The sequence below is a fragment of the Mercenaria mercenaria genome, chromosome 19 (assembly GCF_021730395.1).
Source record: "Mercenaria mercenaria strain notata chromosome 19, MADL_Memer_1, whole genome shotgun sequence".
NCBI lineage: Eukaryota > Metazoa > Mollusca > Bivalvia > Venerida > Veneridae > Mercenaria > Mercenaria mercenaria.
The window spans coordinates 13,698,360-13,717,277 of record NC_069379.1 but is presented as its reverse complement, the minus strand read 5'-3'; the positions used below and the strand labels follow the sequence as shown (position 1 = coordinate 13,717,277).

At 33.4% G+C, this 18,918-nt stretch overlaps 1 protein-coding gene across 1 annotated transcript; it reads left to right on the top strand.

Moving 5' to 3' along the window:
* The first annotated feature begins 205 nt into the window (after positions 1 to 205).
* Positions 206 to 11,955, top strand: LOC123542822 (T-cell-specific guanine nucleotide triphosphate-binding protein 2-like). The gene is made up of 6 exons (XM_045328833.2): positions 206 to 291; positions 898 to 965; positions 5,287 to 5,454; positions 6,375 to 6,533; positions 9,008 to 9,091; positions 10,086 to 11,955. The coding sequence occupies exons 2-6, from the start codon at positions 956 to 958 to the stop codon at positions 11,246 to 11,248; spliced, it is 1,584 nt and encodes a 527-aa protein (XP_045184768.2). The 5' UTR covers positions 206 to 291; positions 898 to 955; the 3' UTR covers positions 11,249 to 11,955.
* The last annotated feature ends 6,963 nt before the right edge of the window (positions 11,956 to 18,918 follow it).

Here is an 18,918-nt window from a genome sequence, read left to right as displayed (position 1 = left end):
ACGTGAACGTGGCAAAGTATCAATTATTGCGATTTAACATTTGTTAAGCTTTTAAAAAATTAATTAAATGGCAAACTTATTCTTCTCTTTTTTTGTACAGTAGATAGGAGGAATTCATTGCGAATAAGCTCCGCCTCATAATTATTATATCATGTCAATCATTAGCATGTCTGTCTAGCTATACAAGTCGAACGAAAATGTTTATTGGTAGTACAGCTAGGTTTAAAATAATCCCTCTTAAATAACCGCAGGATAAATCAAATATATCTAGGAACAGAAATCTTCAAACTGGTACGTTGTACTTTCTTAATAAATCCGCATTTGTAATAGATATCAGATCTATCGATTTCATTAGTTTTCTGCTTTTCATGACTCTTCTAATACTTTGGAATTGCTAAATGCAGTTTTATTAAAAATAAACATTGATTGAATACAACACTTGTAAGGTCATAAATAACTAATTAATCTGTCTTTTAAGAAGCAAGAAGGATTAAGAAAATTTGGCTGTTTCTCAGTCATGGCAACGGTAAGGTCTCTTGATCTTGATAGCCTTATGTTAGATATTACAGTTAGTATTGGATATAAGAGACCTAACCGTTGCCATGACTGAGAAACAGCCAAATTTTCTGAATCCCTGTGGCTTCTTAAAAGGCAGATTAATCAGTAATTTATGACCTTACATGTATATATATATATATATATAAAGAAACATCGAAACTAATCTTATTGGGTTAGTGAACTTGCTGTGGCATGTGCGTGTTCGTTTGTACTGCTAGGCGCTTTGCCGTAATTGGTCTAGTATATTGTGGTGGTAATTTAGTTCGTATAAATTCTCTCTACTATATATATATATTGTTAACTGTCAACCCAGGAAGTTCATTTTTTTGATATACGCAGCTGATGCCCATTCAATCGGCATAGTCACAGCGACTGACACGCAGCCAAGATTTCAAAGATGCTGTTAGGTAATGTAATGTCTTTCTTATATTGTTGTAGCATCATGCCTAATCTTATTTATCAAAGACTGACGAAATTCATGAATATATCGGCACTTGAGTTTATTTTCTGGTTAACTGAACCGTTGCGGCGTTAGACCATGAATCTTGTTGATAACATTAACAAGACTTTCGTATGGTTTGCCGTATGATTTATCATGTCCAGAGTACATGTACTTAGGAATGAACCGCGGTAGTGTTTAATATCTAAGCATATGAAAAACAACGATTAACCAAACAAAGATCATGTTTATTTTTATTTTATATTCTTTTTGGAATTCGATAAAGCATATCTAAAACGTTTAAAAATCTATTCTTCCTGTTACAAACAAAAATTGTTACAGAGGCCTCACAATAATGTTTTGTAAATAGTTTTTGTTGTTGTACCATACATTTTTTTTGTATACAGAATGACTTATTACGGATTGACAGTAGATACCTATCAATGAATATATATTAAAATGTATAAGACTATGTTCCACAAAACTCGTTCTTAAGCTATATATTATTGTGAGTCATTATCAATTGCGATACATGAAGTTTGTACCAATAATCATTTTAAAATAAAACATTATCAGTTATATTCATTTGGTCTTCACCTTTAAGAGTTTGTACCTGGAATCCAAGCACATATTATTACTAACCTTGTATTAGTCTGTTATCAATGTATGTCTTATTTTCCAGACTTTTAATTATTAAATTAAAATTCATGTTTTTACATTTGGAGACTTTTTTCAAATTCTACTGTCCAATCGTACTTGAAATGAACAAATGTGACAGGAACAGCAAATAATTTTTAGTTTCTATAACTATTCCAAAAGATTTAAGTTCAGTCATTATTACTTAAAGGTGCAAAATAAAGACAAATGAATAGACATAAATCTTAAAACAAGACTTCACATTTTGCAATATACTACTAAACATTGCGATAGCCGAGCAATATTCCCTTGAAATCAACACACGCAAAGAGAAACAAATGATTGTTTCTGTATTTTCTTAGCCTGACATGGGTGGTCATTTTGTCCTACTTTCGTGTTTATCGCTTTTCCGTAATCAGTCGGAATTCTTCGGGATCACGTGATTTTAAAATTAATTCAAACGAATATCCGTTTAAAACGCGCGACAAAATAATTGTATTTCCATGATGGTAGTTATACACGATTTGCATGAAAGATATGAGATGTACAAATTTACTCATATCAGGCAAAAACAATGTGTTTAACGTCTAAAATTTTATTGAATTAATTTAGCCATATGTACATAAATCAGTGTATTTAGGTAATTTTCAATCACATTTTGTTTCTACAGTGTAAAAAAATTATTCATTTATATTCTTAAAACTATGCTGAAAAGAGATTAGCTGAAAAGGTTTGCAGATAAAGTTGTGAAAACACTTTTATATTCGGAAAGGACCTAAATTGTCCTCCCGAAAACATGTAGTATAACTGTATATTACCCGCATCATAAGATTGATTGATTTATTTATTATAGTCTCTTCACTGTACAGTACATCAATATACAACATAGGTTAAAGAAACAATAATACAATGTACAATGTCATTCATATATGAATTATAAGAGACTGAGATAAAATTGATTTCTACTATAAAAAGCCAGACAAAAGTTTTTAAAAAACATATTCATATTTACTTTTACTAGTATTACCACTAATTAAAATTCTATATTAACTATCTAAAATCTAGGAATTAGACATATAACTACTAAGACAGTGCCATTTAAAAGTTTAAAACAGTCTATTTATAATGAAAAGGAGATAGAACAAGTGTTTACAGACTGTCCTAAATATCTACATTGGTACATATAAGACCATAATGTCAGTGTTATTGATACAGCTATTAAAAAGCTATCTGTTTTAAAATATATGTTTTATTAAAAATATATTTCAACAAGAACTGTTCGTAAGACAGCACGCTCAACCTTTCTCAATGAATTAGAGCTTTGTCCGCAAAAGAAACACTGTGTAAAACTTTAACCAGAACATTCTAAGTTAAATAAGGGGCATAACCCTGTCAAAATCCAAGATCAGATCTATGGGGATCGTCCCTCCTGGTGTAGACTGACAACAGATGACCATTTCAAGTTGCGAGTCTAACAAATTTATGAAACTTAAACCAAAAAAAAAAAATATTTATATAAATTAAAAGGGAGCATAACCCTATCAAAATTGAAACCAGAATTATGCAGATTATTTCTCCTGACATAGAACTTGGTAGTAAATAATTATTTTATGGTTCAAGTCACAAGCTGATAATAACAGAGATGTTCAAATTTATCAACAACAAAAAACCCAACAAACTTTTGACTAAAGAAAATTCTAACTTAAAAGGGGCATATATGTCACACCCCAAACCAGAGCCATGGGGATTGTTTCCCCTGGTGTAGATCTTGGTATTGATAACTGTTTTAGTTTAATCCTTAAATGCTTCTGACTTAATAAAAAAAACAAAAAAACTTGAGGGTTGTGACAGCACTGCGGCAAGGGTGCTAGCTCCATTTTCCCTTGATAAGTCGAGCTAAAAGATATAGCGAATATAGTGAATACCATTGATAAAAATTGTAAACAAAACGAAACACTTATTACTCAAAATGGAAATTACTTTGCATGGAATATGAGTGACACTGACATTATGCATTAACCTAAAACACATGTTTTATCTTAAATATGAATATTGTTAGTACATTTAATAACTATTTTATTTATATACAAATTCATTTCTTCTCTTTAAAATAAGAAAGCAGGTTTTGGCTGTAAAACGAACAAGAGCTCTATTTTTATGCTTTTTATGAAGGTTTTGTGAGGTACAAGAATGTTGAATTTCCTATGCTAAGTTCGTAAAAATCACGTTATCGTTTTTGCATATAATATATGTTGCCGCTATTTATAAATTATAGTCTCGTTTCGGAAGATTCATTCGAAAAAGTCCGAAGATGCAGGACCTGTTCGTAAGCAGTCGGAAAACATACTTTCGGTTTGAAATTGGCAATCTTTTCTTGTTTATTTGTTGGTTATTCTTGAACATATTCATGACTTCTTGGTCAGATCCGATGCAGTTGGTCATATTTTCAGTAGATAGGAAATCTCAGCTACAAACTCTGGTTTTCATGTAATACTCGTTCGGGTGTTAGTAGTGGACCTTTAAGAAATGTGGCTGTGCAGGACTGTACAATTCATGCAAATAAATCAACTAACAAACAAAGAAAGATAGCATGAGCACATGTATCAATAAGATAGATATTAAAAGCAAACTGATTGGACCTCAAGTTAAACCAACATGCATTTCCTTTAGTCCAGATGACAGCAAGTGCTAAATTTAAAATACTTTATAATTAAACCCAATAACAGAAAGCAACAACTGCAGGAAATTTTATCTTCATTTATTCGACAAAATTGAACTACATCCGTAATTACATCTAACTTTATTTCCTTTTGTTTGGCTGGTTAATAAAACTTGAGTTATATATTTTTGAACGAAAATACATCTATATGCGTAGCATAAACTCCTGGCTTGGGCTTTGTATTTTGTGGCACGTACATATATCAATAGTTGAAAGAACTTTCTACTTACAAGACGTACTGTATACATTTATGTTGTAGCGGATTTATGAGTTTATTTTATGTTGAACGCAGATGTGTAGTTACATTGACTATATAGTTTGAAGTAACCACATGCAATTTTTTAAACATTAAATTATCTGGCAAATTTGATTTACATTTTAGGTCAGGATAGGCTGCTACAGCTAATAAGCAAAAAAAAAAAAAAAAATCATTGTGAAAAAAAATTGCAGTATTGTTTCATATGTTGTATCTTTTGCAGGTTTTATATTATAACTAAAATGGCTGAATTGATCTTGCAATATTTTTTCGAAGATTTGATTCAATATACTGTTTATTCAGAAGAGAAAACCTTTTAAAAGAGAACGATAGTATAACACTTTATTAAACTGCGTTCTTGCACGACTCTTCAGCCACCAACCTAATCGGGTGTAGTTACTGAATTAACTGATAATACATTCGTAAGTACATTCATACGTGAAGAGCGCGACCTAGCAAAATCATAGCAGACTCGGTTTTATTGAGTCTGATCCTAAGAGGTAATGAAATTTGCAACACTCAATACACCTCCCCCAACCCTAGGATTAAGAATTGCATTGTCAGGATAGATTCTTGAACTCAGGCAAATTAGATTACTCGTGTAAAATTATAATTTTTAATTAGAATGTACCGGCTATATCTTTGTGAAATCATTGAGTGTACATCATTTCGTTGTAGAAATTGTTTTCACTCTCCTGCTTGCATGTGGTGTGTTGTTTGGTTTGCTGTTCTTTGGACGAGTATATCAGCAGAACTCAAACACCAAAGTATTTAGAGTCACAGACAAGAATAGGGCTCGTACTGTACTTCTGAAATACACTTCCTTTGAATCGTTTACAGAAAAATGTAAGTAAATAAATGTATGCACAAAATTATGGTGGCATATTTCTGCATACGATAACCAGAAAAGTTTCGCGAAAATATATCGAGTTTTCGCGAAAAACAGGAAAAATTTTGCGAAAAAATAAAAACTTTTCGAGAAAATAAATACAGATATTAAGTGAAAAATTTCGCGATAGTGCCCACTTCTGCAGTTAAGATAAAAGATCTTGAAAATTAATCTTTTCATGAAAAGTTGTTAAGATTTGTTACTTATCTAAAAATAGAAACATTCGGAACGCTTTGAACAACGATAGTACACATCTCTTAGTCCGTTGCACATACAACCTATCCAAATGCCAGACTGACACCGAATGCAGTATGCTATTAATAGCCATCTGAAAGATTTTACTGTTTTCGTGAAAACTGTTATTTTCGCGAAAACATTTTATTTTCACAAAAACTTTACCGTTTTTCATGAAAGTTTGGCCCATTTTCGCAAAACTTATCCGGTTTTCTTATGCAGAAGTGAGCACTTACGCAAATATTTTCACTTAATATTTGCAGTTCTTTTCGTGAAAAGCTTTTAATGTTTTCGCGAAAACTTTTCCGTTTTTCGTGAAAACTCGATACATTTTTGCGAAACTTATCTGGTTATCGTATGCAGAAATATGCCACCATACAAAATCAATAAAATATTCATTCACCTGCAAGATAATTTCCACTTAATTTGATCTATACTAAAACGCCATATTACCCAACACCTGCATATCATCAGATGATACTAATTGATTGCATATATCAAATATAAAATACCTTACTGAGAGCATAGCACAATAGCCCCATTGCCTGCACAAATACCGTACTTTCTGTGGCAATCGTTTTTAATGTTCGTTATGGAGTGTTTGTCTAGGAAACCTAACTTGTTCAACTATATTTACTTTCAGGCAGAGCTAAGTTTAACCTAAGTAATAATGAAAGGTTACTGTTTGCGTCTGGTGAAGATGAAGAAATAGAAGTGGACGAAGAATATCTACTTCACTTGGAAAACAACTCCTTGCTTATGGTGACAGATGCTTCAGAACATAATGATGATGATGATTTAGGTGAGAGATATTGCCATTTGCACCCAAAGATATATGTTTATTTGTTTGTTATAGGCATGATACTAATAATGCTAGTTTCTTATCTAAACCTATACATGCAAGCCATATAAAGGTTTTAATTTGTTACATTTATGTCATTGTACTGATTTAAGTAAGATACCTTCCGGGATTGTTGCTGAATTTTCAAGGTAGTGTAAGAGAGAGAGAGAGAGAGAGAGAGAGAGAGAGAGAGAGAGTCGAGCAGGCACCAGGTGTATAATCTCTCCCTTGACTTGGATTCGGTGTTGTTACATTTTCTAGAGTTCACTCAATTTGACTCTAATAGCTGAATTGCGCATAACACAGTGCTAAAGGGCGTAGTCACAAATGAGAAAATCTCATTATGTCTCATCAATAGACTTAATAAAATTGTGCTTAAAAATGATATTATGCACGCTTTATCAAAAATCATTACCGTGTTGGGGCTGTTTAAAGGTCTCCCTGTTCTTTTTGTCGGTGCTGATACCTTTTCTAATCCTTTTAGACCATGGATTCTACTTAATTTGAATTACTAGAATAGAATTTTGTTTTGGGCAGCGCTAGAAGCGGGCATGAAGAGTCTTGTACATTTCATCTCTCATGAACAGACTTTTTCATTGTTTTGCTTAGCATATATGCCTTTTTGGCTACAGGTATTTATTTTGAGATGTAAATCAAATTGTGATTTGTAAAGACGGTAAAGACGATGTATATTCTAATAATTTAATGTTGAACTTATGTGTACAAATAGAATTTGAAGTTCGTGGAACAAACAGAAATATAAGTGATACAGTAGTTGACAATACTGATACTGAAAGGTGGGAGAACTTACAGGAAGGTGAGAAATGTAGACATAATTTTCCTTAATTAAAGTGCAATCATAATATACTGTAGCAGCTCCATGTGTCATTATTTTATGCGTCCAGGTTATTTATTCATTTCTTTTTACACAGGAATCACAAACCGAATTTACGAAATGAACATATTAGTATAAAAGATAATCATAAAATTTGAAAAATTGTTAAAAGCAAACCAAGAATAAAATGCAAAGAGTGTTATTAAGTGCTATTACTGTTATCACGCCCTTTAGTAGCACTGGTTAAGTGTGACGAAGTTTGTAAAGCCCTTTCCTTTTTATTGAACAATGTTTACATCAGGTTTGGGAATGCAGTTTTCAGACAAGTAATTGGTATTCCCATGGGAACAAATTGTGCACCACTTGTTGCAGATTTGTTTTTATATTGTTCTGAAAGAGATTTTATGTTGAGCCTTTCTCAAGATACACAGACAGACATTATAACTGCAATAATAAGCTTCTTCAATAGGGCTACCGTTATTACAAATTATGTAAATACTTTTCCAAATTTTACTATCGTAATTCAGATTTGATTTTAAAATACAATAGCAATTTAAAATCACTTCTGCGAGAAGGTATATCAAAACCAGCTTTTTATGGGGATGTGGTTTACAAACTTTGTAAGATTTTGGGTCATGGCAATTTTCCAATTGTATTTAGTAAAGTAATTAAACGTTTTTATGAAAAGAGGTTATGACCCAACTGTTCTGAGACACACCGCATGTTTGGTGTTCAACCCTTTGACAGTTGAACGCTAGGCTTTCCTCTTTGACTGTGTCTGACGGATCAGGTGGAGGACTCCATGATTAGTAGTTCTTAAATCCCACCAGGACTGAGCTATTTTGATTTCCGTCTTCTAGCCTGTTTCATCGGGCCCTTAGGGGTGTTTCCCTTGTTGCTCTGTCTTCTGCATTGAGTACATGCGTTTTAGGCTCTTTAGGATTGCATTTTTATATTATATCTACAGGTGCATCTTTGTGTTTTACATTACATACCTTCTGTTGCCTTTACGTATGATAGTGTTTCACCTGGCGGGGATTCCTTTTATTTACACTGTCTTGTGACTTTGGAACATGGTGGGGGGTAAGAGTTAGGTTAGGTACACCATAAATCGGTTTAAACTCCCCAGCAGTGGTTTTGACACTGACCGTTCTATGGCGGTGTCCCACTGTGTTCCTGTATGTGTTTGTTTTGTCCGTTTATGTTCATGTTTTTGTGCGGTGTGTGAGAGTTGTTCGTGTGCGTCCTTTGGGAGGCTGCGTTTTTGGACGTGGCTTTCCCTGTTGGATATTCTTCCTTGTTTTATTATCTTTCATTTAATCACTTTCCAGATGTTGAAGTATTCATAACCGTACTTGGTGAAAAACAAATAGTTTTCGTCCTATTGATTTGACAATATTAACAAAAAAAATTAAACAATTGCCTCTAACGAAAATAAAAGGTCATATTTGGAAAAATAGACATTTAGGTAACATGTAGGGTCATTTGTTCTATCCTGTTTAATGAAATTATTGCAGGGGAATTTTTATGTCATTGAAAGCTTAAAGTTAACTTGCATTTTGTTGGTGTTGCTAAAATACAGCCACTTAGTTTTATTTAGTTGCAGTTCTTGGAACAAACAGCAATATAGGTGATACAGTAGTTGACAATGCTGATATTGAAAAGTGGGAGAACTTACAGGAAGGTGAGAAATATAGAGACATGTTTTCCATCCTTATACTGCTCGTGTCTAATGTAATTATTGCCATTGATAGCTTGCAGTGCTTTTGCATTTTGTCGGTGTTTTTATTATACAACCAGTCGCGATTATCTATTACATTGAGATGACAGCTGAATAGAAATGTTGGAAGATGGTCTTTTAAATTGCCGAATGTTCACAAATTAATTGTTCAAATATTTTCCCTTCACATACATGTATATACCTTCATAGGATTTGTCATACGATAATATTTTTGATAATAATAAGGTTTGTTCTAATTAAATATACTATAATTTGTTTTCTTAGATTGGCTTAATATGATTTGCGATCCAGGCAACTGTTAAAGAATATTACTACAAAGTGCATTGATCACTGTCAAAATCAGTCGAGTTTAGCGAATGTTTGATTTTTCTATGTAAAAACAAAGAAAAATATCAAACAGGGAATGCCACGCACCAAAAGCGCAGCCTCCTCAAAACGAACCCCCAGCACGCAGACGCATGCACCACACACACACTCAAAGCTTACACATCAGGACAAAACGAACAACACACACACACACACACACACACCCAAAGCCAACACATAAGGACAAGACGAACAGAACAATAAGCATACACACACGCGCGCACACAAAGCCAACACACAAGGACAAAACGAACAAACAAAGGAACACAGTGGGGCACCGCCTTGGAACGGTCAGTGGCAAAATCACCACTGGGGAGCTTAAACCGGTTTATGGTGCGCACCCAACCTCACTCTTACCCCCACCATGTTCCAAAGACATGGGACAGTGTAAATAAAAGTAATCCCCTAGGTAAACCTTGCAGTGGCTACTTCAATTTAATTTGTCATACAAATTATATAATGGTTTAGAACCAAATGTTACAATTTGTATCTCTTTGTTTATAAAAACTAACATATAATTCTTGAATTATCAGTATGATAATATTGACTAAAATAAACTCCTCTCATTCAGGTGGAGTCTTGAAGGAACATTTCCAAAGGTACGGACTGAAAAATATCACAAGTGTTCTGATGGAGAACGTGAACACTTGGAAAAGTAAACCTCTAAATATTGCTGTGATTGGAGAATCGGGAAAGGGCAAGTCTAGCTTTATCAATGCTTTTCGAGGTCTGTCTCCTGGACATAAAGGTGCTGCAGAAATTAATGAAGTAGAATGTACAAAAGATTGTCGAGCTTTCCGTCATCCTAGATACGACAGTTTTGTTCTATGGGATGTGCCTGGGGTTGGGACCATAGACTTTCCGAGAGAAAAATACCTGAACGATATCCAAGTAGACAGATTTGATTTCTTCTTGCTGATTTCCTCAAGTAGACTTACCCAATTAGAAATTTGGCTTGCGGATGAAATAATGCAGAGGCAAAAGAAATTCTACTTTATTCGTACGAAAATCGACATCGATATAGATAATAAGAGAAAAAGATGCGGGCAGAACTTCAACGAAAACCTGGAGTTCATAAATATGAAGGATACATTATCTAATCAGCTACGCCATGTTTTAGGCAAGGTACCTTTCTTTATGATTTCAAACCATCATCCGGACAAATATGACTTTCCATTCATTCTGGAGCAACTACTAGAGGATGTACCTAATCAAAAGAAAGATGCGATGGTGTTTGGACTCAAAGGTATGTCACAAAAAATTATTGAAGAAAAGGCATCAGTACTCAGATCTCGAATTTGGAAAGTTGCTCTTCTGTCCGGTGTAGGGGCTGGTATCCCGATACCATTTGTGTCAGTTGGCATCGATACAGCGCTGATTCTTGAAGAAATTCTTTTTTATAGAGAACAATTCGGTCTGGATGATCAGTCACTTGAAAATATTGCCTATATGACCAAAATGTCGCTTGAAGATTTTAAAAGTTTGGTCAATTGCAAAACACCAGTAAATTTATTTACTTCCGCAGGATTGAGCAAATATTTGATGAAATACATAGTAAGAGAAGTTGCCGAAACGGTTGTAAAGTATACGATTCCATTTGTTGGGGTAGCAATTTCCTGCGGCGCGTCATATACTACTACGATGGGAATCCTTGGTAGTCTTCTTAAAATTATGAAAGGAGATGCCCAGAAAGTTTTGGTGTATGTCACAACAAGAAGAGGGACTGAAGTGTAATATATTACAACCTGTACTCAAGACAATCTGAGACACTAACCAGTTGATTCAAACATTTATTCCACTTTATTTTAATCTGTGAAGAAAGATGTATACATAAAGACTATAATTTGATTCACGAACATTGATCGTACAGTAAATATTGATTCGATTATGTCAAAGAATTAATAATGATGCAAATGTCTTCATTTAGGGCTTCAAGTGTGAAATTTTTTATTCAGATGAGATTGATTTAAATTATATAAAATGGTAGTAAATGTAAAGTCATATCGTGATACATTAGACTGATAGAAAAAAAACTATTAACATGTGAATGAAGGTCACAAAGGTAAAACAATGTTGTTTTCCTTTGCTTATTCAATAACATATACAGTAAGACTTGGATTAAGTTTTCCAATTCACTTACCATTTGATTTAGTTTAGAAAGAGAACATCAATATACCATTAACATGTGGATGAAGGACACAAAGGTAAAACAATGTTGTTGTTTTTTTTGGCTAATTCAGTAACATGTTAGGCTTGGTTTTAGTTTTCCAAGACATGTACCACTTGATTTAGTTTACAAAGAGCAACATTATGATACATTGTATGTTTCCCTTTCGTTTAAAAAAAAATATTCAAAAAACGTAACGACTGATGCGGTTTTCTCTCCGAGCTTATTAATGCTTTTCTGATTACTGATAAGAATTCGTTCATTAGAGTATGATACTAAAGTGGATACTGTGTTGGTAATGGAAAAGACATCAAGATAAGGCTTATATTTTCTTTAGCACGGTATCGTGTTCAAACTTTCTGTTCTGAAATGCCAGGTCAAAGGCAAAATAGGTCATCGAGAATCAGATATGTCACAGAATATAATTGTAAGAATCTCATAAATATAACAAATTTTGATTCAAAATTTCTAGACTTGATTAGAAGTACTTTGATGTTTTGATTTAATTTATTTTTTTAAATTCGTTTTCTAAAATGCCGAAAATATCTATGAAGTTGAATGAGGCGTTAGCTTATATTCGCCTGTTGAAATTTCGAACAACTGGGACCAGGTAGATTTTTAGCAAAAATACTGATATGACTAGCAATCCTAAAATCATCAGAATGGTATAATGTTTACGTCATGTCGGCGTGAAAGTCAGCGCCCTGCATGCATCCAAAAATGGCGCTTTCAAATTTGATCAAATAGTTTACTTGAATTTAATTCGGGCAGTATACTCCCATGACTGTTGACATGAGCTGGACAACATCTTAAACCAGCCAGAATCAGTAGTTTTTTGGTAAAAAATGCTCAAAATCAAAGCATTTTGTGAAATTACCATACGTTTGAGCCTGGAACATTTGGAATGTGTACTACTAGTATGGTCTCCAGGTATAATTAAAGACCCTTACAGTGGGCTGGAAACTGTTGTAGGTTTTGATAATGCTAGCAGCAGCTCAAAGTCCGGATCATTTACGTGACCTGTTACATTGTTACTAGCTGATTCAAACTGTGCCTTGTAATACCGATGTTTACATTTGTTACAGATAATATCAGTCTCTGAATTGTTGGTTATAAGTCACTGATGTTAAAGAAATTCCTTAACCGAGGAATTTGTAACTGTTCTTTCTTTAAGCTTTATTCTTTCTTTGCAAACAATGCAGTTGTAATATTATGTCATTCGGCCAAGAAAAAATAAAGTACACTTGCAAATATTTTTATTATGTTAATCTAAGTTCTTGAGACTAAAACAAAAATGAAAAGGCAACAGAGTCAATAAAAAAGTAAATGAGTAAAACAAATATCCGCGGGTAGGTTTCGGATTCTTGCCGATTGTGCGGAAAGCGAGAGTACTAGCCAATTCACCTAGTAGCCTTATTTAAATTATTTCAATATATGTAAAAATAAATCGCAGCCCACTTCGGATATAGAGAATTTCACCTTTTACAACGCTTTCTGTCTATATTATGATATTTGGTGTATTTCGTGTATTTTCAATTCAAAGCATTCGTTGTAATGTCTTTCTGACACATGACGGCATTGTGAAAATTTCATTGCGCATATACTTTCGTCGCCTGTTAACGGATCGCTACAGTTCGCACATTCATGTCATATAAATGACCATTTAAAACGGACAAAAAAACATCAGAAACTACCCTATACTTCTTAAACTTACTGTACGTACGTTGGAATGAAAATCCAAAGCGGTTACATGTATCAAATCCCACTCACTTAGCTCAGTAGGTAGAGTGTTTGTCTACGGACCACGGGGTCGTAAGTTCGATCCTCGGGCGAGGGTGTGTTCCTTGTGTCTATTTGATAAAAGACATTGTGTCTCAAGTCATTAGTCCTCCATCTCTGATTCATGTGGGGAAATTGGCAGTGACTTGCGGAAAACAGGTTTGTACTGTACAGAATCCAGGAACACTGGATAGGTTAACTGCTGCTGTTAACTGACTGAAATACTGTTGAAAACCTGTGTTAAAACCAAAACAAACAAGCAAAATACATTTCAGCACAGACTCTTTAAGTCGTAAAAACTGACACTAAATAAGTCACATTCATTTTTTAAAGATTTCTTTACAACTGTTCAGAATTTAGAAAATACTCTTCTTGAGTAAAGTATTGAAGAACTTTATGTCTTCCATTTTGATCAAGGACCAACGCCGTCGACTCACATTTCTGAAATATCTACCACCGGTACAGCTCTCGACAGTCATAAGAGTTCTCTTGGACAACATAAACAGATTAGACAATCTACACTCAGTTATATATTTTGGTTGTCGAGTGCTGTGCTTATATTTAAATTTCTATTTTAAGTGATGGAAACTTTGAAAAAGAATCACACTAAATTCCGTATTGTGGGTGTTTCCTCAAACTGTCTAGATCTATATGATACTCCCAACAGTCAATAACTTACTATGACTGGTAGACGTGGTAATCATACGAAGAGACATGTCAAATGCATTAGAGTGAGCTTCAAACTAAGGAGGAAAGCCAAAAACTGTCCATTATGTAAAAGAATGGACACATCAAGTCGCATTGCTCATAGATTGTTCATTTTTTTTCACATAATGGATAGTTTGAGGCTTTTCTCTGACTTAAAACAGGGTCCTCGCGAAAATAATTCAGATTTTCGTGTTACTACTTATGACTCTAATTTTAGCCTCTTTAAGGCAAAGAAAATTCATTGATTTGTGTATCTGTGCCAAATTAAAAAAACCAAGCCAAATGGAGTTTAAATTAGATTGCATGTAAACATTTATTGCAATTCAAAGTTTATAAAAAATAATGATATACAGTACAGATTCTCAGAAAATTTTCGAACATATCTCGTTTTGTCATATTTTTGAATGATTTGAAATACCTTTACAAATACTAAAATTGAACTTGGCCGTATGATGTATGAATTAATAGTTGTCCATGCTTTGTTCGCGCTTAATTTGCAGTTTGATATAAATCAAGTAAATTGCTAACTGACGGGTCCAGGTGAAGACATTTTAAAATGTATGTATGTATTTCATATAGTTATTACGTCAAGTCAATTGTTCTTATCTCGTAATTATGAGTTATTCTATCAATTTTATTAGAAGAAAATGACTCGTATCACATGAGATCTTTACTCGTCATGACTCATATCTCATTTTTACGAGAAAATATTTCGTTATTACAATAAATAACATCGTTATTACAAGACAAGCAAACTTTATTGTTAAATTACTACCATTTCGGCCAAATTTTCTAATAATACAAGGTAAAACTATAGGGAGCTTGACGTTTCTTTTCTTTATTTTTGTATTTGTAGCAGAAAGGTAAAATTGAACATTTCTGTGTTGGGCAGCAACATATGTCAGTTATGGCAAACATTTAACTGATTTTATACGAACACTGCATGAGAGAGATAGGTCGGTAACATTTGAACAAAAAGAAATATGTCTTTTTAGCTCGACTATTAAAAGAATGGGTAGAGCTATTGGACTTCAGTTTTCTAATTCTGCCCATTTCTTTCTCGTTTAGGACACCGTGAGCCATTATTTTGTCTAGGGACTATACGCCGCTTTTCTTGGTATTGCACTCTGTGCATTATTGAAGGTTCTACGTGCACCGCTGTATGAATACATCTGCGGATGTCTCTAAATTACATTCTGGCACTTATAACATATGTAAATGTTGAGCTCTGTACAACCAATGACTAGAAGGCGTGATAGCTTACACTTCCGCTACCGTCCATGAAAAGACTCAATCAAACCAAGCCTGCAACATTTTCGTTTATGTTGTGTTAAGCGACCTGTGGTTTGCGTTTTTTTTTCTATTTCATCCATGCGTCGGTGTCCGCATCAGCGTCCCGATTTGGTTAAGTTTCTGTATGTAAGCTAGTATCTCAGTAATCACTTGAAGGAATGGATCGAAACTTTACACATTTAATCACTATGATAAATTGACTTACACTGCACAGGTTAAATAACTCTATTTTGCTCTTTTTACAATAATGCCCTTTTTCGACTGAGAAATTTGAATATGGTTTTATGTAAGCAGGTATTTCAGTACCTATTAATGGAAATGGATAGACTGGCATCAGTCGTTAGAGTCATAAAATGTAAAGCACTTGGCCATAAAATCATTCCTCTTTGATACCACTTTCTGAAAAAAAATTATAATATCTCTTGCCTCTGTCTCTAACGACTGGACAAATGTGATTCTGAACCGGACAGATTTCATACCCGCTAGTAATCACCTTCTCATTACGATCATTGCAAACCTGTTCATGATGTAATGTAACCTTTGGCCGACTGCCCCAAGAGTTCAATAGGCAGTGCTTTGCTTGTATGACTTAGTGAGTAAGATAGAGAGAGAGAAATCAATTTTCACTAATTGTAAAAGATCCCAGTAGGTATAAATAAATTACAATTTAAATTTAAAAATGTATATATCAAAATACTGTCAATTTAATTCTATTTATGAATTGTTTGAATCCTTGATAAGAAAAAAACAGAGGGAAGAGATTTGAAATTGAAAAAAAGAAAAGAAAAAAAGATACCTTCAGATCATTTTTTTGTGAATGAATTAAATACATTTTATTCAATATACCTCCAAAGTTTGTTATTTTTTACTTATATCAGAGGGTAGATTAATCGCTGCAATAAATCACAAAATTATTTTCCTATCACAGTCCCCATGCAGATTCATGTTAATTAGACTACTTTTTCTAAATATCAACCGAGATGTGTTACTGGTACATTTTAACTGGATTCGCGATTTGGTAAATTGTTTCTGTGCAAAAATAAACACGTCTGCAGTATTTGATAAGTAGTATTTTTATGAAATTAAGTTCAACTGTTGACAGAAATAAAATAATGAAAATTAAGCGGTCAAAAGAACTCATGCAAGAAATATTTATATTATAAATACACAGTCATGGTTTTAAGGAAATTTCATTACACATTACAGACAGATACAATAATGTGTGATTTATCCTCAATCAAATAACATACATACAAAAGTATACCAATTAAATGTTGAATTCCTGTTTAGATAAGCCACAGTAAATGGGTGGGTGCAGGGGTCACAGAAAGAGGAAAAAGGGATTTTGTAATGGGCATGTGGATATATGTTTTAATAGAATGGGAAATGTAGGTATAGACTGATGTCTACCCATGTCGGATACAATGCCTGGAAGTGCACATAGGATCTTCCTCTGCATTAAATGCCACCATAATATTATGACATACACCGTTTCAGGTAAAATTTCATACTACTTGTATTTCCATCAACTACATCTCAGGGTATCAAAAACATGTCCATGTTTTAAATGACCACAGAAATGGTTATGCCATAATATTTATTTGAATTTTTAAATTGCACAGAACGTCTGGCTACATAGATTTGACACTATTACTAATTAGAAAAAGAAATTGGTAGTATAAAAGTAAAACTGTTCTTATGTAAATTGAATTAGTAAATCGTAAGTAGAATAATGCGCAGTTTAAACTATAAGTAGTTTTAAAGGTCCATATTGATTTATTATGAGCCTTTAATTATTTTTTATTAACTGTTACAGGCAGAATTTGTTAATGGCAGCCTTTGTTGTTATGATGCATCAATTTTCTTTTTTTGAAAAAGTAATTTTCATTTGTAATCATTTCTTATAGTCAAACTAGCAATTTCTAAAGCAATTTTAATGATAATAGAGAGTTTGAGATTTCAACCTTCGCCTTCCCCTTCAACGTCTCTCCTATATATTTGGGGTAACACGTCACCGCTATGCGTGTATTTTATTTATATCAGACGTTGCTACTAAAGTTGTCCATGTAATATCAAGTAAGCCTAGGACTTCGCTTTATTACTATGTGAAATAAAAAGCTTAGTTTCAGGATTTCTGCTTATTAAGTTATTCGATTATCCATATGTATAATTGGACTAAATTTGATGCGAAACACTATCAATAAGTATAAGAATAATGAAGTTTTGTTTTGCTAATGATTTTAATTAAATACATTGAATTGAACCTGGAAGTATGAAGTTATCAACTGATTTTGAGAAACTTTGAGATTTTGTTCAAACTTTAACTTCTACGGCATAATTGTGTCCTCAGGCGGTATTGATTATACCAGATGGGCCTTTTTGTCGTAAGAAGTGAAGTTTTGAACGTCCGAAGATGTGATATTACGAAAGTCAAAACTTCAGTCTTTGTACATCTACTATGTCCACATACTCGGCATCAAAGACTGAAATCTGGATGGAGGCACATGGCATGACAGTCATTTTACTTGAAAAATGAATGATAACGCTCGATTATCATTTGGTGGAACATTTTATTTTAACTTCCAAATAAAATCAATTTGTTTCTGTCGGACACTTAATAAGACAATTACGTTTTAATTATAAACATAAAATGGTACTAGTAAGACGGAAAAAAATTTCTGAAGTATCAGACAATTTCAGATCTATGATATCTTGATGCGAGAAGTTTCCTGTAAGCCGTATGGGATAACTCCATTCTTTACATGCACGGACCCAGAGCCTGGCAGAGGAGCATTGTGGGTCAGTCCCCCTTTGATTCTTACATTTTTTCAAAGAAACTCGGTTTGAAACTCGGTGTGACTACCCCCCACCCCATGAATGGGTGACCCCTCTTTAAAGTTGGTGTCCCTCTAATCAAAATTCCTATCTGCACATGCTTTACTTATGAAATAGTATATTCAAACAAATACGTGTATATGCCCACATGTTATTTTGTGCGACAATTTTTGTCTCCACCTAGCAGTTCTTGACTGTTTCGCTAGACAAATGGTGACTTTGCATTATTATATTGTGCTGTCTAAGAGTTTGGCATTGTACAGAGTCAAACTGAGTGTCATGATGCCAAAACGTATGATATCACGAGAGTATCTTACATTTGTTTCAAATCGCTTGTTAAATATATTCATAAATTGTGTATATTGGCTCATGTTATCAACATATCTTTTAAAAGGTTAGATTTTCAACAGGTACAGTGTACAAGTTAAAACGCGTCTTTTAAGGAATTCGATGTACAAAGTACCAATTCAAAGTAAAAAAAAAACTTTAAGAAAAACTATGAAATACTAGTCAACAGCCTTTTGTGTTTGCTTTATCTCATATATTTAACTTAACTTCAAAGTATATCGAGAAATGCATTTGTAGTAGTTGGTGTCTCATGTTTTTGTTTATAAAATATTAA

What these genes read in the sequence shown, in the direction of transcription:
- LOC123542822 (XM_045328833.2), top strand. An exon ending in TAATGATGATGATGATTTAG is followed by an intron (nt 6,534 to 9,007) that starts GTGAGAGATATT and finishes AGTTTTATTTAG; the next exon opens with TTGCAGTTCTTGGAACAAAC. An exon ending in GTGGGAGAACTTACAGGAAG is followed by an intron (nt 9,092 to 10,085) that starts GTGAGAAATATA and finishes CCTCTCATTCAG; the next exon opens with GTGGAGTCTTGAAGGAACAT.